This window comes from Tachysurus fulvidraco, chromosome 5 (genome assembly GCF_022655615.1).
Source record: "Tachysurus fulvidraco isolate hzauxx_2018 chromosome 5, HZAU_PFXX_2.0, whole genome shotgun sequence".
Classification (NCBI taxonomy): domain Eukaryota; kingdom Metazoa; phylum Chordata; class Actinopteri; order Siluriformes; family Bagridae; genus Tachysurus; species Tachysurus fulvidraco.
The window spans coordinates 21524542-21549890 of record NC_062522.1 but is presented as its reverse complement, the minus strand read 5'-3'; the positions used below and the strand labels follow the sequence as shown (position 1 = coordinate 21549890).

The 25349-nt window shown below is 37.0% G+C and overlaps 1 protein-coding gene across 10 annotated transcripts in view; it reads left to right on the top strand.

Moving 5' to 3' along the window:
- The first annotated feature begins 2617 nt into the window (after positions 1 to 2617).
- Positions 2618 to 25349, top strand: part of LOC113642856 (kinectin-like) — a 68883-nt gene continuing 46151 nt past the window's right edge. For 2 of the 10 annotated variants that reach the window (XR_007140610.1, XM_047813983.1), the window contains exons 1-21: positions 2618 to 3070; positions 3172 to 3295; positions 3655 to 3757; positions 4157 to 4262; positions 4591 to 4708; positions 5048 to 5150; positions 5549 to 5654; positions 5985 to 6087; positions 6414 to 6516; positions 6916 to 7021; positions 7353 to 7482; positions 7829 to 7931; positions 8330 to 8435; positions 8777 to 8876; positions 9193 to 9343; positions 22482 to 22575; positions 22666 to 22773; positions 22905 to 23027; positions 23358 to 23432; positions 23522 to 23680; positions 24014 to 24126. Coding sequence is in view for 6 of the 10 variants with exons in the window: in XM_047813983.1 (XP_047669939.1) it covers positions 2702 to 3070; positions 3172 to 3295; positions 3655 to 3757; positions 4157 to 4262; positions 4591 to 4708; positions 5048 to 5150; positions 5549 to 5654; positions 5985 to 6087; positions 6414 to 6516; positions 6916 to 7021; positions 7353 to 7482; positions 7829 to 7931; positions 8330 to 8435; positions 8777 to 8876; positions 9193 to 9343; positions 22482 to 22575; positions 22666 to 22773; positions 22905 to 23027; positions 23358 to 23432; positions 23522 to 23680; positions 24014 to 24126 (2603 nt within the window). In the remaining 4 variants the exon portion in view is untranslated. Of the gene's footprint in view, positions 3071 to 3171; positions 3296 to 3654; positions 3758 to 4156; positions 4263 to 4590; positions 4709 to 5047; positions 5151 to 5548; positions 5655 to 5984; positions 6088 to 6413; positions 6517 to 6915; positions 7022 to 7352; positions 7483 to 7828; positions 7932 to 8329; positions 8436 to 8776; positions 8877 to 9192; positions 9344 to 9600; positions 9707 to 10055; positions 10272 to 10573; positions 10687 to 11478; positions 11545 to 11657; positions 11721 to 11847; positions 12036 to 12747; positions 12871 to 13233; positions 14351 to 22481; positions 22576 to 22665; positions 22774 to 22904; positions 23028 to 23357; positions 23433 to 23521; positions 23681 to 24013; positions 24127 to 25349 lie in introns of those variants that run through there. The other 8 variants (XR_007140609.1, XM_047813982.1, XM_027146572.2 and 5 more) reach the window with 7 other exon arrangements.

The window sequence follows — 25349 nt, the reverse complement described above, 5'->3', positions numbered from 1 at the left end:
ATCATTGTATATAACATTTTATACTATATTTCTTTGGTTTTGTAAAGCTGTTTTGAGTGTGTGTGTGTGTGTGTGTGTGTGTGTGTGTGTGTGTGTGTGTGTGTGTGTGTGTGTGTGTGTGTGTGTGTGTGTGACAAAAATGCAGAAACATTCGAAAATTTGTTTTAGTTACATGATAAACATAAAAGTAGATCATAGTGAATGCATTGCCAGCACCTCTGAGCTAAGGCTTAAATATAAGACTCTATGACATTATTATTGATTAGGATTGTAGTGTTCCATGTTTAACAGAAACATGATATGACGTGCTTTGAACGATGAGGCACAGGATCCAAGTGCAGTAGAAGATTTATTAAACAAATACACAAGGTATAATCCAGGGAAGGGCAATGACAAAACAGGATGAGATCCACAAACACATGTAACAGCCATAAAGGACAACAACCAACAAAGAACATAGAAAACACATACAGGTTAAATACATACAGGGAACCAATGACAAACGAGAACAGAAACACATGACTAACAACTGATCAGAACAAGACATACACTAGACCAGAGAACACGAGGGTAATGGAAGCAAGACACAAACAATACAAGACAGGGTACAAAATAAAAGACATGAAAACCATAACATGAAACAAAAACCAAAACCAACATAAAACACATGCATTGAACCAAACAATTTTGTAGCATTAAATTGATCAAACACTTTTTGATTTATTTGTTTATATGAAACCTATAACAGAGTGCACTATATCAGATTTAACTTTTCTGGGAAGGCTTTCCACAAGGTTTAGGAATGTGTTTACAGAAATTTTTACCAATAACCTAAAAGTGAATTTGTGTGTTCAGGCACTGATGTTGGATGAGAAGGCCTGGTTCACAGTCTCTGCTCCAATTTATCCCAAAGGTGTTCTATCATGTTAAGGTTTGGGACTCTGTGCATGCCACTCAAGTTCCTCTGCACCAAACTTGTGCTTTGTGCACTGGTGTTCCTACAAAGTTTGGAGAACTTGTTCTGCTGAAGCATTAAGAAATTCTTTCACTGGAACTAAGGGAACTAAGCCCAACCTCTGAAAAACATCCTTACACCATAATTCCCCCTCCACTAAACATTACACTTGGCACAGTGCATTCAGGCAACTAAATTCTCCTAGTCAAACCCAAACTTGTTCATTCGAATTCCAGACATAGAAGCATGATTCTTCACTTCAGAGAACACATTTTCATTGCTTTAGAGTCCAGTGGTGGCATGGCTTACAAAACTGCATCTGATGCCTTGCATTGCACTTGGCTTAAATGCAGCTGGGTGGGCAATAAAAACCCATTCCATGAAGCTCTCTATGCATTGTTCTTGAGCTAATCTAAGGGCCACACAGAGTTCTGTAGCTATTGACTCTGCAAAATGTTGCTGACTTCTTGGCACTGTGTGCCTCAGAATGTACTGACCCACCTCTGTGATTTTACGTGGCCTGCCACTTCATGGCTGAGTTGCTGTTGTTCACAATTTCTTCCATTTGTTATAATACCACTAAAAGTTGACCATGGAAAATGTGGTAGTGAGGACATTTCATGAATGGTTGCTGCTTGAATTCACAGAGCTCCTGAGAGTGACCCATTCTTTCACAAATGTATATATGCACAATATACAAAATAAAGCTATACAGAAGTTTACATACCCTCGATTCTTAATGATGAGCATTTTTATCTGGATGATCAACAAATGTTTTTTTTTTCTTTTTTTTTCCTGAGCAGTTAAAGTGCCCGATGTACTCCAAGTATTGCATATTATTTGTTTTTTCAGCATCGTCTACATATTCCTCTCTAACAGTGGCTACAGTATATGATGTTGAGATCCATCATTCAACTGTTCTTCTAAAAAAAGGTGCAAACATTCAGTGATGCTCAAGAAAGAAACGTAATACATTAAGAGCCAATTAAAAATTTTCATTTTGTCTTCTTGGAAGGGCAGTGCTAAATGAAAAAATAGGATATTTAACCAGTTAACTTAAGCCTAAGACTAAAAAGAAAAACTGTTACTTAAATTCTTAACAGACATCTAAAAATAATCACAACATTTTCAAAATGTATATTTTTATGTTTATCTTGTTTGATATGTCTGTTTATTGTAAAAAAAAACACAACATTTTTGTATTGTATTGTTTATTTGCAGACAGTATTTCAACTGTCGTGTTAATAAAGTATTGTGTAAAGTATTATTAACATATGTGGATTTTCAATTGCGTGTAGGTGTACAGATGAATAAGGGTATATATTGAAAACGTATGCTGGACCATTCCTTAGGGCTTTTATACCATTATAACTGTTATTTTATCTTTGTAATTTGTAAACATCGTAAAGGGTAACTTTAAAATTATGTTTGGTGTGCGTTCATTTTTTGATTTCTAGGTTTTGAACTTAGTAAGTAAACTGAAATAAGTTAGCCGCTTTTGGGCGAGACATGGCAGACTACTGCTTATGTATTTTGTTGAAGTGTGTTGATGCTCTTGTGAGGAGAGACGGAGAATGAGCAACATTTTGTTGCCAATAGTTACCGCGCACCGGTCAGGTCTCTACTGTGACATATTCGGAATAGTGACGCAGCCGAACATTCTGTTTAAACAATTCTGTTCTCGAACCATAACATCATAGTAGTATGTCATCAAACTGCTAGTGAGCGATATTGACAGATACTCTGATGAGCGAATTCCGCGAGAAAATGTCCAAAGACAGTTTAATTGAATTATTGAACCAATCCATCGACTCTACTGAAGGGTCAGTTGTGAATTTTAAAACTCTACACCTTTTGCTGTACAATTTAGTAAACCGACATGGTGCCGAGAGGGAGACAGAGGACGGGAGAGAAGCGGACGTTAGAAGAGATGTCACCGAGAGACTCTCAGACTCGGATACGAGCGAACAATTGGAGGACAGCAAGGAAGGAGTGTCTAAGGTAATTTCAAGTACAAGTCTCATGCAAGACTTGGTAAAACAGATTCAGGAGCTCAAGGGGGAGGCAGACAACCTGAAGGAAGAAGTGGGGATACTTCGAGATCAGCTTAATCAGGTGACTACATACATATACTTTACTCCTTTTTTCCGAAAAAATCCAACATAATAAAAATTTGAATATCGGTTCATGTGGATGTATGAACAATTTCCATTCAGGAACTGAAAGACAACATCACTAGCCCTGGGTTCTCAGATACAAGTAGAGAGGTCTTTCCGACCAAAAAAGATCAAATACAGGAGATGGACAAGAGCCTGGATGTTCGTTTGGAGCACCTGGAAGGTAACATAATTATGCAACTACTGAGATTAGAGCAAATACAAATGTTGGCAATACATTTGCATATATAATTCTTAATTATATTATATTATAATTCTTGCATAAATATATATTAACGTATTTTAATTTGTAAACTTATAGTAATGTTAAAGCATGAATTATTTCATTAATTACACTTTAACACCTATGTTTAAAAAGCTAATTACAGAGAGTCCTAGACTAAAGCATGATTTGCCTGATATACAGTGCCACTGATATAGTGCCAGTTTTTGTGCTGTGCATGTTTGCTTGGACAGCTTGTCCAAATCTGGGCATGGAAAGCATGTTTTAATAGTTCTGTTTTTAATTTTTTGTTACTTTAGGATTATTTGAGGAATTTTCCAAGTCTTTGATGACAGCAAGCCAAGGCAGTGATGGTATCAGTGGATCAGAGCAACAGCTTTATTTGCAAACAGCTGACCTCAGGTAAATTCTATTCTCAGGCCACAGGAAGCAGCATTGGGAGCTGTTGTAGCTCCATCATGTATTTTAAGTTTTTTGGAATTATTGTTATTCATCTCAGGAAGTATTTTTCTATATAAAAATTGAAACATTATTAGTTAGGGGTTCTTGTATGAGCAAATACTCTTTGCTTGTAGCATTTTAAATCTGTGTAATGTGTATAAAGATTCCCCAGCTATCTGTGGCTGGGAATAAATAACAGTCTATAACCAGAATTATCCACTGAAAAGAAAAAAGTTAGATTAATGACAAGAGAAATATGTATGCATGTAAAAACCTGAACTCATGGTAAAACATCATTGTAGAACAGTTATCTAGAAAACATCCTCAAAAACTTTCGTACACTGTGACACACTTTGGCAGGAATTCATTTCACAAGCTGGATAAGGAGATGCAAAATGTGAAGCAAGAATTGCTGGTGCTTATAATGGAACAGAAGAGAAGCTCAGAGAATGAAATACAGGATAAGGTCAGAAAAAGAAAAAAAAATTAATATAATGCATTCTTTTCACCTTTTTATATATTGATGTCACTGTTCTTGTTGGTCTGTAGCTGGACAGTGATGGATTGGCACTATGTGCATTTTATGCAGTTTGATTAGTTTATAAAATCCGCTCAATAAAAACATGCTGAACAGGTTGTGATAATTCACTGAATTAATGTGACATATTGTCTGAGATGTTTAGCAGACAGAAATACTTGATTCACTTGCTTAATTCTTGCATATAATCCTAGATTAGTTAATTGTGTCCTCTAAAGTTTGCATGATGGTGGATGTATCAACAATTTCCATACAGGAACTGAAAGACAGCATCATTGGCCCTGGGTTTTCAGATACAAGTAGAGAGGTTAATAGCAAAGATCAACTACAGGAGATCATAAAGTGCCTGGTGGCTCGTGTGGAGCACCTGGAAGGTAACATAATTATGCAACTACTGAGATGAGAGCAAATAACACTAGAGAATTTCTCAATATCGGCAATACATTTGCATATAATTCTACCATATGAACTTTTTTTATTTGTAAATTTACGGTAATGTTAAAGCATTAGTTCTTTCATTAATTAAACTTTGACATGTATGTTTAAAAAGCTAATTACAGAGAGTCTTAGACTAAAGCATGATTTTCCTGATATACAGTGCCACTGATATAGTGCTAGTTTTTGTGCTGTGCATGTTTGTTTGAACATCTTTTTCAAATCTGGGCATGAAAAGCATGTTTTAATAGTTCTGTTTTTAATTTTTGTTACTTTAGGAGTATTTGAGGAGTTTTCCAAGTCTTTGATGACAGCAAGCCAAGGCAGTGATGGTATCAGTGGATCAGAGCAACAGCTTTACTTGCAAACAGCTGACCTCAGGTAAATTCTATTCTCAGGCCACAGGAAGCAGCATTGGGAGCTGTTGTAGCTCCATCACGTAATTTAAGTTCTTTCAATTATTGGTATTCATCTCGGGAAGTATTTTTCTTTATAAAAAGTATAACATTATTAGTTAGGGGTTCTTATATGAGCAAATACTCTTTGCTTGTAGCATTTAAACTCTGTGTAATGTGTATAAAGATGCCACAGCTATCTGTGGCTGGGAATAAATAACAGTCTATAACCAGAATTATCCACTGAAAAGAAAAAAGTTAGATTAATGACAAAAGAAATATGTATGCATGTAAAAACCTGAACTCATGGTAAAACATCATTGTAGAACAGTTATCTAGAATACATCCTCACAATCTTTCTTACACTGTGACACACTTTGGCAGGAATTCATTTCACAAGCTGGATAAGGAGATGCAAAATGTGAAGCAAGAATTGCTGGTGCTTATAAAGGAACAGAAGAGAAGCTCAGAGAAGGAAATACAGGATAAGGTCAGAAAAAGAAAAAAAAATAATATAATGCAGTCTTTTCACCTTTTTATATATTGATGTCACTGTTCTTGTTGGTCTGTAGCTGGACAGTGATGGATTGGCACTATTTGCATTTTATGCAGTTTGATTAGTTTATAAAATCTGCTCAATAAAAACATGCTGAACAGGTTGTGATAATTCACTGAAATCAACATAACATATTATCCGAGATGTTTAGCAGACAGAAATACTTGATTATGTTGCTTGATTGCATTGCATATAATCCTAAATTAGTTAATTGTGTCCTGTAAAGATTTCATAATGTTGTATACATGTACAATTTCCATACAGGAACTGAAAGACAGCATCATTACCACTGGGTTCTCAGTTACAAGTCGAGAGGTTAATGTCTTTGTGATCAACGAGTTGGAGGCTCGTGTGGAGCACCTGGAAGGTAACATGATTATGCTACCACTAAGATTAGAACAAACATACTAGAGAATTTATCAATATTGGCAATACATTTGCACATACTTCTATTATATTAACTTATTTTAATTGGTAAATTTACAGCATTTCTTTCATTAATTACACTTTGACACATATGTTTCAAAAGCTAATTACAGAGAGTCTTAGACTAAAGCATGATTTGCCTGATCTACAATGCCACTGATATAGTGCCAGTTTTTGTGCTGTGCATGTTTAGTTGGACAGCTTGTCCAAATTTGGGCATGAAAAGCATGTTTTTATAGATCTGTTTTTAATTTTTTGTTACTTCAGGGGTATTTGAGGTGTTTTCCAAGTCTTTGATGACAGCAAGCCAAGGCAGTGATGGTATCAGTGGATCAGAACAACAGCTTTATTTGCAAACAGCTAACCTCAGGTAAATTCTATTCTCAGGCCACAGGAAGCAGCTTTGGGAGCTGTTGTAGCTCCATCACGTAATTTAAGATCTTTCAGTTATTGTTATTCATCTCAGGAATTATTTTTCTTTATAAAAAATATAACATTATTAGTTAGGGGTTCTTGTATGAGCAAATACTTTTTGCTTGTAGCATTTTAAATCTGTGTAATGTGTGTGATGATGCCACAGCTATCTGTGGCTGGGAATAAATAACAGTCTATAACCAGAATTATCCACTGAAAAGAAAAACGTTAGGTAATGACAAGAGAAATATTCAAGTATGTAAAAAACTGAACTCATGGGAAAACATTGTTGTAGAACAGTTAGTTAGAATACAACCTCACAATCTTTCTTACACTGTAACACACACTTTGGCAGGAATTCATTTCAGAGGCTGGATAAGAAGGTGGAAAATTTGAAGCAAGAACTGCTGCTGCTTATAAAGGAACAGAAGAGAAGCTCAGAGAAGGAAATACAGGATAAGGTCAGAAAAAAAAGAAAAGTGGTCAATTAATATAATGCAATATTTTCACTTTTTGATATAGTAATGCCACTGGACTTGTCGGTCTGTAGCTGGACAGTGATGGGTTAGTATTATATGCAATTTATTCAGTTTGATTACTAAATCTGCTCAATAAAAACATGCTGAACAGTTGTGATAATTTACTAAAATTAACATAACATATTGTCTGAGATGTTTAGCAGACAGAAATACTTGATTCAGTTGCTTGATTGCATTGCATATAATCCTAAGTTAGGGAATTGTGTCTTGTAAAGTTTGCATAATATTGGATGTATGAACAATTTCCATACAGGAACTGAAAGACAGCATCATTGGCCCTGGGTTCTCAGATACAAGTCAAGAGGTAAATGTCTTTCAGACCAACAAAGATCAACTACAGGAGATGGAAAAGCGCCTGGTGGCTCGTGTGGAGCACCTGGAAGGTAACATAATTATGCAACTACTGAGATGAGAGCAAATTACACTAGAGAATTTCCCAATATTGGCAATACATTTGCATACAATTCTATTATATTAACTTATTTTAATTGGTAAATTTACAGTAAATTTACAGTTGATGCATGAGTTCTTTCATTAATTACACTTTAACACCTATGTTTAAAAAGCTAATTACAGAGAGTTTTAGACTAAAGCATGATTTTCCTGATATACAGTGCCACTGATATAGTGCTAGTTTTTGTGCTGTGCATGTTTATTTGAACAGCTTGTCCAAATCTGGGCATGGAAAGCATGTTTTAATAGTTATGTTTTTAATTTTTGTTACTTTAGGAGTATTTGAGGAGTTTTCCAAGTCTTTGGTGACAGCAAGCCAAGGCAGTGATGGTATCAGTGGATCAGAGCAACAGCTTTATTTGCAAACAGCTGACCTCAGGTAAATTCTATTCTCAGGCCACAGGAAGCAGCATTGGGAGCTGTTGTAGCTCCATCACGTAATTTAAGTTCTTTCAATTATTGGTATTCATCTCGGGAAGTATTTTTCTTTATAAAAAGTATAACATTATTTGTTAGGGGTTCTTGTATGAGCAAATACTCTTTGCTTGTAGCATTTAAACTCTGTGTAATGTGTATAAAGATGCCACAGCTATCTGTGGCTGGGAATAAATAACAGTCTATAACCAGAATTATCCACTGAAAAGAAAAAAGTTAGATTAATGACAAGAGAAATATGTATGCATGTAAAAACCTGAACTCATGGTAAAACATCATTGTAGAACAGTTATCTAGAAAACATCCTCACAATCTTTCTTACACTGTGACACACTTTGGCAGGAATTCATTTCACAAGCTGGATAAGGAGATGCAAAATGTGAAGCAAGAATTGCTGGTGCTTATAAAGGAACAGAAGAGAAGCTCAGAGAAGGAAATACAGGATAAGGTCAGAAAAAGAAAAGAAAATTGGTTAATTAATATTATAATGATTTTTTTTCACTTTTTTATATATTGATGTCACTGTTCTTGTTGGTCTGTAGCTGGACAGTGATGGATTGGCACTATTTGCATTTTTGCAGTGTGATTAGTTTATAAAATCTGCTCAATAAAAACATGCTGAACAGGTTGTGATAATTTACTGGAATTAATATAACATATTGTCCCAGATGTTTAGCAAAAAGAAATACTTGATTCAGTTGCTTGATTGCATTGCAGATAATCCTAAATTAGGGATTTGTGTATTGTATATATTGCATGATGGTGGATGTATGACCAATTTCCATACAGGAACTGAAAGACAGCATCATGGGCCTTGGGTTCTCTGATACAAGTAATCAACTACAGGAGATGGACAAGCGCCTGGAGGCTCGTGTGGAGCCCTTGGAAGGTAATATGATTATGCATCTACTGAGATTAGAGCAAATACATTAGAGAATTTTCCGATATTGGCAATACATTTGCATATAATTCCATTATATTCGCTTATTTTTAATTGTAAATTTACAGTAATGTAGAAGCATGAATTATTTCATTAATTACACTTTGACCCCTAATTTTAAAAAGATAATTATGGAGTGCCACTTATACAGTGCCACTAATATAGTGCCAGTTTTTGTACTGTGCATGTTTAGTTGGACAGCTTGTCCAAATCTGGGCATGGAGCAGGTTATAATAGTTCTGTTTTTGCATTTTTTGTTACATAGGAGAAAGAGAATATATACTGAGCCCAGGGAGTGTGTCAGAGAGTTCAGGAGAAATTGAGGAGCTTTCCAAGTCTAAGGTGACAGCCAGCCGTGGCAGTGAGAGTATAAGTGGTTCAGAGCAACAGCTTCATCTGCAAACAGCTGACCTCAGGTAAATTGTGTAATGTGTATAGTGAAGTGTATAAGGAAGAATAAACAACAGTCTATAACCAGAATTAGCCACCGAAAAGAAAAAAGATATACTAATGACAAGAGAACGATGTATGTATGTAAAAACCTGAACTCATAGTGAAACATCATTGTAGTTAGAATACGTCAACAGTTGAAATGAAATGAAATGAAAACATCAACAGTTAGTTGGAATATATCCTCACAATATTTCTTACACTGTAACACACACTTTGGCAGGAATGCATTTCAGAAGCTGTATAAGGAGATGCAAAATATGAAGCAAGAACTGCTGGTGCTTAGAAAGGAACAGAAGGAAAGCTCAGAGAAGGAAATACAGTATAAGGTCAGAAAAAAAATTGATTTAAAATAGTCAAAAAAAAAAACAAGAAATGATTTTAAAAACTTTGTTGTTTTCAAAGATTTGAACATACTTATTTCTGCTTGCACTGATATCATTTAGCTTGTCATTTATTATATATAAATTTTTGTAAGCTGTAGGTTTCATTTACAAAATATGAGTGACTGATATTGAGTGAGTGAGAGTGTATTTTTATGTGTCAACTAAAGTATGGATTTTACTTACTTTTTTAGTTTTAGTTTTTATAAATCATGGAAAATACAACACTGGAGGCAATGAAATAAAACTTTTTTACACATAGAAATATACATGTTCTTATATGCTTATCTCTCAGGACCTGTACAAGATTATGAAGGAGCTGGAGGAGAAAAAGGCAGACAAGACGGAAGTGAAAATTGTAGAAGACTTTGTGAGTGTCAAGGTCCTCCTGTCTGATACAGCATCAGAGCAGATGAACCGTATGATTCAGGATCTAGCCAGCAACATCTGTGTCCATGAAGAGAATTGTCAAAGGATAATTGAGAAGATCTTCAGGGAACTGGATAGCAAGGTGAACAGAACAGATCTTTGACTTAACATGAAAAACCCTATTTTTTGTGGGGCTTGATGCAGAACAGCCAAAGTAGCTTGCTAAAATATCATTGTACAGGTTACCATTCCTGTCAAAATTATTTTGATAGCTTTGTCTAGCACATTTAATTTAATTCAACATGTTGTAATCTAAATCATATGCTAGAGAAAAAAGAACACTAAATGTGCATTGCTGCACCTTTCCTAATGAGAAGCGAAATAATATGATACTTTGTTAAATTAGAAGGATCTGATTGTAATGCAGTTTGTTTTTGGTTTTAGTTGAACCACACTGAGATGGATTATCTGAAAAGGCAGCTAGAGGATAGCAAGATGAAGATTTTCCAGCTAGTCACCCAAGCCACAGACCCTTATGATGCTGCTGTTGTCAGGAAGTGAGTATGCAATCAGTGTCAATATGTTTGTGTAAGAATCTTTCATAGTTTCTCCCTCTATAGCCAGACTCTAAAAGATGCTTATATGTTATGATGTTTTTCTTTTCAATTAAAACGTAGTGCTTTCTGATTACATGCACATTATTTGCTTTCCCAATTTAAAGCCAGGGTATTTTCTTCTGTGCCATTGTGTTTCCATTTTTTTCAGACCAAATTTAGTAGCTAATAACAATCTATAAACTGCTCCCTTTTCCATGTAATTTTGGACTGTACATTTCACAGATACAGCTGTGATGATTAGCCTTTTATGTGCTGCTGTTGCAAAGAAATTGTCATTTTATTTGTTTATGGCATTCAAAGCTGTATGACATTATAATGATACAAGAATTCCACAGTAGGATTTGAGAGTGACTGGTATGGCCGTTACTTCCACTCTTACCCACGTATTAGCGCTAGCACTTTCCTGCTATTTCTGCCATTTTTTATGTAAACTACACCAGATAAACTACACATGATATTTGAAAAATGCATTTGATTTCTCCAGACCAGATAATTGGCATGTCCTTTTGTTGTGTTCTTTAGAAATATTTTGGAGAATGTAGTTCGTACGTCGCTCTGGATAAGGGTGTCTGCCAAATGCTGTAAATGTAAATGTAAATGTACATAAAAGTACAGCAGCCAGTGTTCTGACTTGTCAAACCTTGTCAAATCCATGGAATCTTATTATTCCCATTCCCTTCATCTTCTACCATGTCTTCAAATTAATACTGTTTTTCCTTTCCTTTCTAATAGACATTGTTTTCCGAAGTCCAACTGCCTCTCCTGTGATCGTCCTACCAGCATGAGTATTCCCGGGCAGTATGTTTGCATTTTAAGTTTAAATCCATATTAATGTATTTATACTACATGATGAGTACTATAAATTTACTCTGTCCTGTCCTGTGCTTCTCTCTTTTTCTGGATGCTCTTAGACCCATGTTGGCATTGCCTGAGCTGCCAGGTTTGCGCCGTTCAAAGCGCTATTTCAAAAAGAGGTAAATAGAATTTTCTAATAGTTTATATCCTGGCTAAAATAATATGCATAGGTGGAACGTTTTGTAACTAGTAATCAACTAACAAACAAGGAAAGTAACACTAGTCTCTTGTTCTATTCTTATACAGCTTAGTTGCCCATAATTCACCTTCAATTCACCTACAGTTTATGCTTCATTAGTTAAATGAAACCTTTTTATTGGTAATCAGAGAGACAGACAGCTGTGGTTTTGATGTGCAAGTCAACAAGGAATATCAAGACTCCAGTTCTGTGAAGACTGCGGAAGTGAGAGTGACTTTCACCCCTCCCACAGAAGGTAAGATACCCTTTAACCCGCTCTGTAGTATATTCTTCTGATAATGTGATAATGAGAGTAATAATGAGACAGACAGCAGCAGGTAAAAATTCTCATCTGGGCCCTAACACTTTAAACGTTAAATGGATGGATGGATGGATGGATGGATGGATGGATGGATGGATGGATGGATGGATGGATGGATGGATGGATAGTTTGAAAACATGTAGATTACAAATGGTGGTAATGTAAAATGATCCAGAGAACATCAACTGCTGGCATGAGACATTTTTAGATTAAGTAGTATTCTAGTTTCCCAATGAAAGCAATCAACCTGATGTAAAAATAAATATAGAAAAACATTCAGGCATCTGTTATATATCTTGCAATATTCATCAGTGCCACCACACACAAAAATAATCAGAATCAGAATCAGAATCAGTTTTATTGTCAGGTACTGTGGGGTCTACAGGTACAGGAATTTGTCTGGGTGTATTGGTGCATAGTAATAATAGAAAGGAAGCATATAAATATAGGAAACAAAGTATATAAAATATATAATAATAGTTAGTAATAATAATAATATTCATAATCATAATCATAATAATAAAAAACACACATTTTATAATGATCAACTGGACTCTCTCACACACAACAAATCAGCTATTACATTTTTGAATGTGAGCTTAAAGTTGGATTTGTTTCTCTATTTACTTTTCTGTTTCTATCACAGTAGGCTACTGCAAAAACAAGGACAAGGTCAACCAGAGTCAGTTGCTGACATCTAGTGGAAGAAAGCCTAAGCAGCTGCTGTCATTACAAGAGCAGCATCCCGACACAGAGCTGATTTGCTCTGGTAGGTCCATGACACTTACCTACATTTCAGTATTTAAACAAGGGGGAAACATAAAAAGGGAAAATTGAGATAGCTAGCATTGGCAAGAAAACTTAAACTTCCCAATATAGGCACATCCCTTATGTAAATCATATCACACACACACAGACACACAGACACACACACACACACACACACACACACACACACACACACACACACACACACACACACACACACACACACACACACACACACAATATCATATCATTGTATGCTTAGAAATACATAATAATAATAATAATAATAATAATAATAATAATAATAATAATAATAATAATAATAATAATAATAAAAACTAACCCATTGATACATATTTCCCAGGTTCAAGCTGCTTAGAGAACAGCAAGCAATGTTACCCTGAGGACAACTTGCCACAGACCCCACAGTCTTGACAGATCTTTCTTCAGCGCCATCAGCCAAGAATATCTGATGGCATCTCATTTCAAATAATGTCAGCATACACATGGTAACACCTACTATAATGGTATGTTTGTAAATGTCAGCTGCAGTTCTGTTTTACCCTCTAAATTGTCAGAGGCCCATGGATTGCCAGGGCCAAATGCACAGGCACAGGTGACTGACAGACACTAACATAGTGCAAGCCATCTCGGGGCCAATAATGGCAATAGCCTTGCTTGTATATTCTGTTCATTTTGTGCCGAATCAGTAGTAAAGATTGTGGTTTCTAAGAGCCGTGAAAGGCTGAACACAGACATAAAAGTAGGCACGGTGTCATTAACAGCAGAGCAGTTTATTCTTACGGTGCAGTAAGTAAAGAATTAGTCAGGTCCAATGTTCAAAACACCAGTAACAAAAGTAGAGTTCACTTAAGTGTAGCATGAGACAAAGCTCAAGCCTGAGCATTGGAGAGGCATCTGTGTCCTTTGAGTAAGTGAGTTTGGGAGACTGGTGGTGAGACAGGAGCAGGAAAGGAGCTGGCTTCCTCTTTCTCCTCAGCAATTTCCCCAGGCATATCAATTTGGGAGAGCAGAGAACAGGGATTAGATTATGCTGCCTAAGACGGGTCCATGCTATGCCATCACAAGGTACAAAGAAGCACAGTACATGGTGCACTAGTGCACTTTGTCAAGGTGGCCTGTCCCTAGAAGAGAAACAGGAGCTTCAGACTTCTTGAGGTGTGATATCATCATGCCACCATGTCTGTGTTGATATATGAGTGTACTCCTGAAAAAGAAGCACTCGGTTGTGATGGCACTCAGACACCAACTTTGGAAATCTGGATACTTCATTTTGTAGTAAGCATTCAGAATACACACCAGAAATCATCCATGTTATTTGTACCGCCTGTGGCTTTTAGGAGGGGTGAAATAGAACATTGCATGCTGTATTATTAAAAAATCAAGTAATTATTTAAATGTATCATTATAGTGAACTGTTGCACAATGTGATAACTTACTCAATAAATATGTACAATAAACATGCAAGTAAGAATGTAAAATCTCTAATGTAATCAGAAAAGACTAGAACAGATGCTTGTTGAATACTATGATGCTGACTCACTTTGGTTTTACACTGCACCAAATAACAAAAAACATGAAAGTTTGCCGCTAAAGAACAATGTGATGCAGGTTTCTTTCTGCATTGAGGTCAGGGCTTATTTCAACTTACAAAATTTAGTTAGTAACTAACTACCTTCAGATTAAACATCTGAAAATCCTAAAAAAAAAACCCAAAAATCCTAGCTAGCTTGCTAGTAAATAAAAGAATGCGTGATCACTATAGGTAAAAGCTGCTGTGCATCTCCAGAGTGGAGGATAATGCCCATAAACACATGGATTGCCAAGGATGGTATGGAAGATACCTTAAACCCGCCAAATACCTTTGTGTTGGATGAACTGGAATGCTGACTCCGCCTCAGGACTCCTTATTTAATATCATTGTCTGACATCACTAATGCTCTTGTTGCTGAATGGGCAAAACATCCATGCTCCAAAATCTAGTGGAAAGTAAGAAGAGTGAAGGTTATTATAATGGCAAAGGGTGACTAAATCTGTAATAGGATAGCCCCATTAGACTTGATGAAGTGCATCTGTGCAACCTGGTGTGAACAGTGTAAGACCAAAAACAGTGCAAACAAACAATACAAGACATTACACAAAAGACAATACACAAAAGCAGCGATGACAAGTGTAAATACTCTCAGGTTTTGAAGACAGCCAAGAGTGACATCTCCAACCCCCCATCGGTCAGTGTGGATTTTTCATCCGTGAACACTTAAGGAACACAACCTTACCCGTTTTTTGGCCATAAGAATTTATGCTGTCTGATCTGGTCTGATCAGACAATTAAAAATTCAAATTCAAATTTTATTTGTTACATACACAGACATGCAGTGAAATGCTTCAAGTTTTCACATATCCCAGGTTATTAGGAGCCTCAGGGTCAGAGTGCAGGGTCAGCTATAGTACGGCACCCCTGGAGCAGGTGAGGTTAAGGGTCTTGCTCAAAGACCCAACGTTCATGTCTCAGCAGCTTGTGGCCTTGTCCCCCAACCTTCTGATCAGTAATCCGAAGCCTTAACCATCACATCCCCACAATGTCAATCTGATCATGTATGCTTCTTTCCATTCCTTGAAATGGAAGCTCCAAGACCCAGTATCTTTCAATCTGGTTCTCACAAAGATGAACAGCTGACGTCAACATAGAAGCCTTCCTGCACACATTTAAGCACACCACCATCCTAACTGGAGAACCTCAACTGGCTTATTATGCACTGGATCCTGATTAGGCTCAGGACTATGAGACCGATTGAAAAAATTCTGGTGTGCTGCTGCCGGTCTCCTGTTAACTCAGCTCTGGAGTCCCATCAGTGGAAGTACCCCCTGGGCATCAACCCCTGATACCAGTTGAAAGAGCTGTTGCCATGAAACACTTCCTCCACACCCTGCCCACTGAAGAAAGGAAGGCCGATACCTCATTCCCAGGTGAGAACCCCCTTATGACTAACCCAGTCTCTTCTGTGTTCCAGGTCACCAATGAGGAGTGTTTTGTGAAAGAGCAGAAAGAGGATGATTGTCTAAGGCATTGATGGTCTTTGTGTGCCAGGAAAGTGGGTAAGCATGACCCCCATCTATGTGTGCCAGCCTCCTATTTTCTGTTACAGGATGGGCTGCTCTACTACCCCACAGAGAGGAGAGGAAAGCTGTGCGACCTCCTGGTACATCAAAAGCCTGTACACCACTCCTACTACAACCACCAAATACTATCTCACAGAAATGAGTACACCCATCACATTTTTGTAAATATTTTATTATATCTTTTCATGTGACAACACTGAAGAAATGACTGCTACAATATAATGTAGTGAGTGTACAGCTTGTACAACAGTGTAAATTTTCTGTCCACTTAACTCAACACACAGCCATTAATGTCTAAACCACTGGCCACAAAAGTGAGTACTCCCCTAATTGAAAATGTCCAAATTGGCCCCAATTAGCCATTTTCTCTCCCGGTGACTTAGATGTGAATGAGGAGTAGGTGTGATAAATTTGGTGTTATCGCTCTCATGCTCTCGTACTGGTCACTGGAAGTTCAACATGGCATCTCATGGCAAAGAATTCTTTGAGGATCTTTGAAGATCTGAAAAAATTATAATTGTTATTTAAAGATGGTGTAGTCTATAAGAAGATTGCCAAGACCTTGAAACTGAGCTGCAGCATGGAGACCAAGACCATACAGTGGTTTAACAGGACAGGTTCCACTCAGAACAGGCCTTGCCATTGTCGACCAGTAAAGTTGAGTACACGTGGTCAGCGTCATATCCAGATGTTGTGTTTGAAAAATAGACGAATGAATGCTTCCAGCATTGCTGCAGAGGTTGAAGGGGTGGGGGGTCAGCCTGTCAGTGCACTGCATCAAATTGGTCTGCATGGCTTTCGTCCCAGAAGGAAGCCTCTTCAAATGATAATGCAAAAGAAAGCCCACAAACAGTTTGCTGAAGACAAGCAGACTAAGAACATGGATTACTGGAACCATGTCCTGTGATCTGATGAGACCAAGATAAACTTATTTGGTTTAGATGGTGTCAAGTGTGTGTGGTGGCAACCAGGTGAGGAGTACAAAAACAAGTGTGTCTTGCCTACAGTCAAGCATGGTGGTAGGAGTGTCATGGTCTGGGGCTGCGTGAGTGCTGCTGGCACTGGAGAGCTACAGTTCATTGTGGGATCCATGAATTCCAACATGTACTGTGACATAGTGTAGAAGAGCATGATCCCCTCCTTTCGGAGACTGGGATGCAGGGCATTATTCAAAAATGATAATGACCCCAAACACACCTCTTTGCTATATCTTTGTATAAATGTTTTGTACTGTATTTTGTAAAGCTGCTTTGAGACAATTTCCACTGTTAAAAGAGATATAGAAATGATATATTGTTGTTGGAAGTTAGAAAATAGCACACTGGTAGTCATGGACAAGAGTAAAAAGGTTTACAATTTATTTGTGCTGTTTCACAACAGGATCCAGCACTCCTCATGTAGAATGAGAGAGGAAGGGCACCAAGCACTCACTACACTGATATTTTATTATCATCATATATACTGTACATCATCTGTCATTGGCTAGATGCACAACATCTGATCATCTCCTTATCAGGATAATCTTACCCTTACCAAGGTCTGTCTGAGTTGTTTCTGAGCTCTCCAGCTAATTATGTCACCGTTATACTTCTAGTCACAAACAACTTATAGTCACGCACACAGAAGGTCAGACCCTTACAACAGCTTCTTATTAAAAATTTCCATCACAATTCCCTCCTTATTCCCCTGGGACAAAACACAAAATTTTGCTATTATTAATCATTAATCAGTAGCAAAGATTTAAGATCGATTTAAAAGTCAACATAATAGAATAGTTAATTAATCAATCAATGTGAGTACAATACAAGTACATTCATAAGGCTAAGCTTGATCACATACTTGATCATTCTCCCTTGTAGGGTTTTAATGAATGCATCAAAAATTCATGAAAACAAACAGCTTATTTGTAAAACTTTCCATATTTATGTGTGTGTGTGTGTGTGTGTGTGTGTGTGTGTGTGTGTGTGTGTGTGTGTGTGTGTGTGTGTGTGTGTGTGTGTAGTGATTGTAGTGTTCTACTGTATGTTCACCAAACATGCATTAAACCAAACAAGTTTGTAGCATTATATTGTCCACCGGCTTATAGTTTATATGCATATCCAGTTCTTAATACATACGGTTTAATATGGATTTGGCCCAACCTTTGCGGCTATAACAGCTTTAACTCTTTCCACAAGGTTTAGGATTCAATTCAATTCAATTTCAATTCAATTCAAATTTATTTGTATAGCACTTTTTACAATTGACATTGTCTCAAAGCAGCTTTACAGAACATAAACATAGAACAAAAGGTTAATATAAAGAATAATATAAAGATTAATAGAATACAAAATTCAAGATTAATATTAGATATATTTAGTTCACAATGTGTATGTATTTATCCCCAATGAGCAAATCTGAGGTGACTCAGGCAGCAGTGGCAAGGAAAAACTCCCTTAGATGGTAAAGAAAGAAACCTTCAGAGGAACCAGACTCAAAGGGGAACTCATCATTTGGGTGACACTGGAGGGTGTGATTATAAATATACAGTCAAAAAATGTTGTATTGACGCAAAAGATCACATGGAGTTCACATCTCCTCTTTAGTATCTCAGAGTCCAACTGGAGCTGGTAGATCTCTAGATGCTTCTAGATGCCTCAGGACTCAGAGTCAACCTCATCTCAGTGGATGTCCAAAATCTTCATAGCACGGAAGACGCTTGGAGCTGGTACAATTTCTGGATGCCTCGGGATGGGTAGAAAGAGAGAAGCAGTGGAGAAGAATTAACATATCTGCTGTTCATAAAATGTGCAAGTCTGATGTAATAGTGCACAATATTATTGTACTAAAGAGATGAGTTTTTAATCTACATTTAAACTGGGAAAGTGTGTCTGAGCACCGAACAGTATCAGGAAGCCTATTCCAAAGTTTGGGAGCTAAATATGAAAACGCTCTACCACCTTTAATAGACTTCGATATTCTGGGAACTACCAGAAGTCCTGAGTTTCGTGATCTCAGAGAGTGTGAAGGATTGTGACGTGCTAGAAGACTACTTAGATACATAGGAGCTAAAACATTAAAAGCCTTGTACGTACGTAGCAGCAGTTTGTAATCAATTCTAAACTTAACAAGTAGCAAGTGTAGAGATGATAAAATTAGGGTCATATGATCGTACTTTCTTGTCCTGGTGAGAACTCTGGCAGCTGCATTTTGAACTAACTAGCCTATTTATTAAAGATACAGGACAACCACCTAGTAATGCATTACAATAGTCCAGTCTGGAGGTCATGAATGCATGAACTAGCTTCTCAGCATCAGATACAGACAGGATGTTTCTCAGCGTGGCAATATTTCTAAGGTGGAAGAAGGCTGTTTGTGTAGTGTGGGCGATATGATGATCAAAAGACAAGTTGCTGTCTAGTTTAACAACCAGATCTTTCACTGTTGACCTAACAGAACATCCCTCTAAATGGAAGTTGAATTGTGAGAGTTTCTGTGTACTGGTTTTTGGACCGATAAGTAGTATTTCTGTCTTATCGGAGTTTAACAACAGAAGGCACTGAGGCACTGAGTTAATTTTTACAATTTAACTATTTCATCTGGTTTTAATGAGATATATAACTGTATTGCCAGCATAACAGTGGAAACTAATCCCATGTCTTCTAATAATGTTCCCAAATGGAAGCATGTACATCGGAAAAAGTAGAGGTCCTAGGACTTATCCTTGAGGGACCCCATAATTAACTGGCAATAAACTGGAGGATTACAAAATGGTATCAATCGGACAGGTAGAAAGCCTGTCCATGAATACCTGTGTAATTTTTTAAGCAATCTAGAAGTATGTTGTGATCTATAGTGTCGAGTGCAGCACTAAGGGCAAGTAGAACTAATAGGGACATACAGTCTTGGTCCAAAGCTAGGGACAAGTCATTCGTAACTTTCACAAGTGCAGATTCTGTGCTATGATGGGGCCTGAAACCTGACTGAAACTCTTCAAAGATATTGTTCTGTAAAAAGGAGCTCAGTTGAACAGAAACTTTTCTAGTATTTAGACATAAATGGGAGGTGTGAAATAGGTCTTTTATAGTTCATTAGGATCTAAATTAGGTTTCTTAATGAGGGGATTCTTAAGACTAAAATAATCTTAAATCTAAAAATAATCACAGCCGTATTTTTTTTCTTTTTCAAAATGTATATTTTTATTTACATTACAGCATTTGACATTTTTTTTATGTTTATCTTGGTTGAGATGTCTGTTTATTGTAAAAATGTTTTTGTACTGTTTATTTGTAGTAGTATTTCATTACCTTTTCCATCAAAACATAAACATACATTTAAGTTTGTACATTTAGCAAATGTTAGATAAATTATCCAGGCTAAAACTTTAATTAATTTTTTTTAGTCTCTGTAAATTCCAATAATCATGAATTAATGGTTGAAACTCTTAATTAATGAAGCTATTAAAGGCTGAAGCTCTCTGACTAGTAACGTTATTCCTTTTATGTGGAGGAAGATGGGGCAGTGGACCTGGGGGACAATTGTCCTCTCAACTCTTTTTGACAGATTTTTTCCCCATTTAAAGTAAGATATAAGGACTGGAGGCGTCACTTAGGGTTAAACAAAATAATAACAGTCTACACTTTTAATGCTTCTTAAGCATCACTGAACGTTTGCACCTTTTGTAATAGCGAGTACGAAAAGATAGATTTCAAAATAGATCAAATTATGCAGAAAATACTGGAAAAGCAAAGAATGTGTCCGACTTTTTTTCTGTAGAACAGTAGGCAGTAAGGTACAGACGATGAACTATAAGCAAATCATAAAAATAGTCTTAGAGAATGAGCAACATTTGGTTGCCAATAGTTACCGCGCACCGGTCAGGTCTCTACTGTGACATATTCGGAATTGTGACGCAGCCGAACATTCTGTTTAAACAGTGTTCTCGAACCATAACATCATAGTAGTATGTCATCAAACTGCTAGCGAGTGAATTTTACAGAATCTCTGATTAGCGAATTCCGCGAAAAAATGTCCAAGGACAGTTTAATTGAATTATTGAACCTATCCATCGACTCCACTGAAGGGACAGTTGTAAACTTTAAATCGCTACACCTTCTGCTGTATAACTTAGTGAGCCGACATGGTGCCGAGAGGGAGACAGCGGCTCAACCGCCGAGCCTCCCACCCAGCGAGGACAAGGCAATTTTAAGTAGAAGTCTCATGCAAGACTTGATAAAAGAGAATAAGGAGCTCAAGGAGGAGGCAGACAACCTGAAGGAAGAAGTGGGGACACTTCGAGATCAGCTTGGTCAGGTGACTACATACATACATAATGCAAATTAGAATATCACCGAATGTAAGCACAGAATTTAACACAGTTCAATCACATTAGTAAATGTTGCAAAATCTACACCTGCTCTTGTTTATCCAGTGTGTGACTTCAGAAGACATGCAAGCGGCTCTCCTCTTGGAGAGACAAAGCATGTTGAAGGTACGTTGATGGATTGGCACTATGTGCATTTTTTGCAGTTTGATTCGTTTATAAAATCTGCTCAATAAAACATGCTGAACAGATTGTGAAAATGTACTGGATTTACATAACAGAAATACTTGATTCAGTTGCTTGATTGTATTACATATAATCTTAAATTAGGGATTTGTGTCCTGTAAAGATTGCATAATGTTGGATGTATTAACAATTTCCATACAGGTACTGAAAGACAGCATCATTGGTTCTGGGCCCTCAGATACAAGTAGAGAGGTTGACTTCTTTCTGACCAAGGAGTTGGAGGCTCGTGTGGAGCACCTGGAAGGTAACAAGATTATGCAACTACTGAGATTAGAGCAAATAACACTAGAGAATTTCACAATATTGGCTACACATTGACCTTTTTGACCTTTTTTGTTTAAAAAGCTAATTACAGAGAGTCTTAGACTAAAGCACGATTTGCCTGATCTACAATGCCACTGATATAGTGCCAGTTTTTGTGCTGTGCATGTTTAGTTGGACAGCTTGTCCAAATTTGGGCATGGAAAGCATCTTTTTTGTTACATCAGGAATAGTTGAGGAGTTTTCCAAGCCTGGCAGTGAGAGTATCAGTGCATCAGAGCAACAGCTTCATCTGCAAACAGCTGACCTCAGGTAAATTCCATTCTTAGGCCACAGGAAGCAGCATTGGGAGCTGTTGTAGCTCCATCATGTAATTTAAAATTAAGTTCTTAGAATTATTGTTATTCATCTCAGGAAGTATTTTTCCATTTAAAAATTTAAAAAAATATTTAGGGGTTCTTGTATTCCCAGCTATCTGTGGCTGGGAATAAACAAAAGTCAATAACCAGAATTAGCCACTGAAAAGAAAAAAGGTTAGATTAATGACAAGAGAAATATGTATGTATGTAAAAACCCGAACTCACGGTAAAACATCATTGTAGAACAGTTAGTTAGAATACATCCTCACAATTTTTCTTGTACTGTAACACACATTCTGGCAGGAATTCATTTCAGAAGCTGGATGAGGAGATGCAAAATGTGAAACAGAAACTGCAGGAACAGAAAGAAATCACAGAGAAGGAAATGCAGGATAAGGTCAGAAAAATAAAAGAAACTGGTTAGTTAATATAATGCAGTCTTTTTACTTTTTCATATACTGATGCAACTCCTCTTCTCGGTCTGTAGCTGGACAGTCTTCACTCCATACAGGATAACATGAGCCTGAAGACCAATGAACTCTTCCAGTTCTTTGAGAATCTGCAGAGCATCGTTACTGGTCTAATCAATGACATAGTATGTAGAGACACACAGAGTTGATCGCTCATAAGTTTGTACAATCATAGTCAAAAATCAAAAACAAGATTTGAAAATATATGAGTGAGTGAGAGTGTATTTTTATGTGTATGAATTTATGTGTTCTGCAGGCCACAGAGAAGGCCAGAGATGTGCATGGGACTGTCCTGCAACTCCAGGCTGAGTGTGAGAAGCTTTACAGTACAACCAACCAGCTAATGAAGGAACAGGAGCAGGAACAAAGTCACACTAAAGTGAGGAATATTGAGTTTATACAGATCATGATTTTAAAAACTTTGTTGTTTTCAAAGATTTGAAAATACTTACTTCTGCTTGCACTGATATCATTTAGCTTGTCATTTATTATATATTAATTTTTGTAAGCTGTAGGTTTCATTTACAAAATATGAGTGACTGATATTGAGTGAGTGAGAGTGTATTTTTATGTGTCAACTAAAGTAAGGATTTTACTTACTTTTTTAGTTTTAGTTTTTATAAATCATGAAAAGTACAACACTGGAGGCAATAAAGTAAAATTATTTTACACATAGAAATATACATGTTCTAATATGATTATCTTTCAGGACCTGTACAAGATTACTAAGGAGCTGGAGGAGAAGAAGGCAGACAAGGATGAAGTAAAAATTGTAGAAGACTTTGTGAGTGTCTTAAATTGTAACACATTGTCAAATACAAAAAAAAAATCAAATGTGACTTTCAGTGGGTGAAAATTTTCTCCCTCATTTAGAAAGCAGAAATGCAGACACTGGAGGCCAAGGTCCTCCTGTGTGATACAGCAGCAGACCAGCTGAACAGGATGATTCAGGATATAGCCAGCAACATCTGTGAACATGAGGAGAATTCTCAAAGGGTTAATGAAAAGATCTTCAGTGAACTGGATTGCAAGGTGAACATAACAGATCGGTGACTTAACTCTTTCCTTTTTTTTTGTGGACCTGCTGCAGAACAGCCAAAGTAGCTTGCTAAAATATCCTTGTACAGGTTTACCATTTCTTGTCAAAATTGTTTAACTATAGCTTTGTCTAGCACATTTCATTTTACTCAACAGGTCGGCTGTAAGGTAAATCATATGCTAGATAAAAAAAACACTAAATGTTCACTGCTGCAGCTTACCTAAATAGAAATTATTAGGAATAAATCTGTTAAATCAGAAGGATGTGTTAAGGCTCTGTTGAACTCTGAATATACATATTGTAATGCCATGTGTCTTTGGTTTAAGTTAAACTACACTGAGCTGGATGGTGTGAAAAGGCAGCTAGAGGAATGCAAGATGAAGATTTTCCAGCTAGACACCCAAACCACAGAATCTTATGATGCTGCTGTTATCAGGAAGTGAGTAACTCAATCAGTATCAGTATGTTTGTGTAAGACTTTTTCATAGCTTCTCCCACTATAGCCAGACTCTAAAAGATGATTATATGTTATAATGTTTTTCTTTTTAATTATAACTCAGTGCTTCCTGCTTACATGCACATTATGTGCGTGCCCAATTTAAAGCCTGGGTATTTTCTTCTGTGCCATTGTGTTTCCATTTTTTTCAGACCAAATATAGTAGCTAATAACAATCTATAAACTGTGCATCCATTTTCCATTATAATTTTTGACCGTACATTTCACAGGTAGAATTTTGATGATTAACAACCTGTTATGTGCTGCAATTTTTTTTTGCCTATGGCAATCGATCCTGTATGACATTACAACGATACAAGAATTCCACAGTAGGTTTTTAAAGTGACTGGTACAGCCCTGAAACTTCCACTCTTACCCCTGTATTAGCTAGCACTTTGCAGCTATTTGTGTTTGTATTTATCCACAATGAGCAAGCCTGAGGTGACTGTGGGGAGGGAAATCTCCCTTGGATGGTAAAGAAAGAAACTTTGAGAGGAACCAGACTCAAAGGGGAGCCCATCCTCATTTGGGTGATACTGGAATGTGTTATTATTATATACAGTCCAGCAAATGTTGTATGGATGATTAGGTTGTTGTCCTCAAAGACCACATCTCATTGGCATCTCCTCTTAGTATGTCTGAATGTTTCATGCAGCAGAGTTGGTCACTGGAGCTGGTAAATCTCTAGATGTCTCAGGATCTTCAAAGGGTTGGCCTCGTCTCAGTGATGGTCCAAAATCTTCATGACACATAAGTCAGTCGGAGCTGGTACAATTTCTGAATGCCTCAGGATGGGTAGAAAGAGAGAAGCAGTGGAGAGGAATTAGCATATCTGCTGTTCATAATATTAGCAAGCACTAGATGATAATGTGCATATACTAGACCACAAGATTATGGGAAGTATTATGTGTACCCCTGACTAAAGAAATAAGTTTTTAATCTACATTTAAACTGGGAAAGGGTGCCCCTTCCTAGCTCACTCAGAGCAGTGAAAAGGGCAAGTGTGTCAGCGTGCCCAGGCCAGGTCCGTCAAGTAAGAGAGGACCTTAGGTCCGTCATCTCGGCCAGGTGGGCTAAGATGGAATCCTGATGCATGAGGTCTGGGGTTCCTAGGAGCGTCTTTTTCAGGAAGGTTTCCCCTACTTCCTGCCCTGCCATCTCCATTG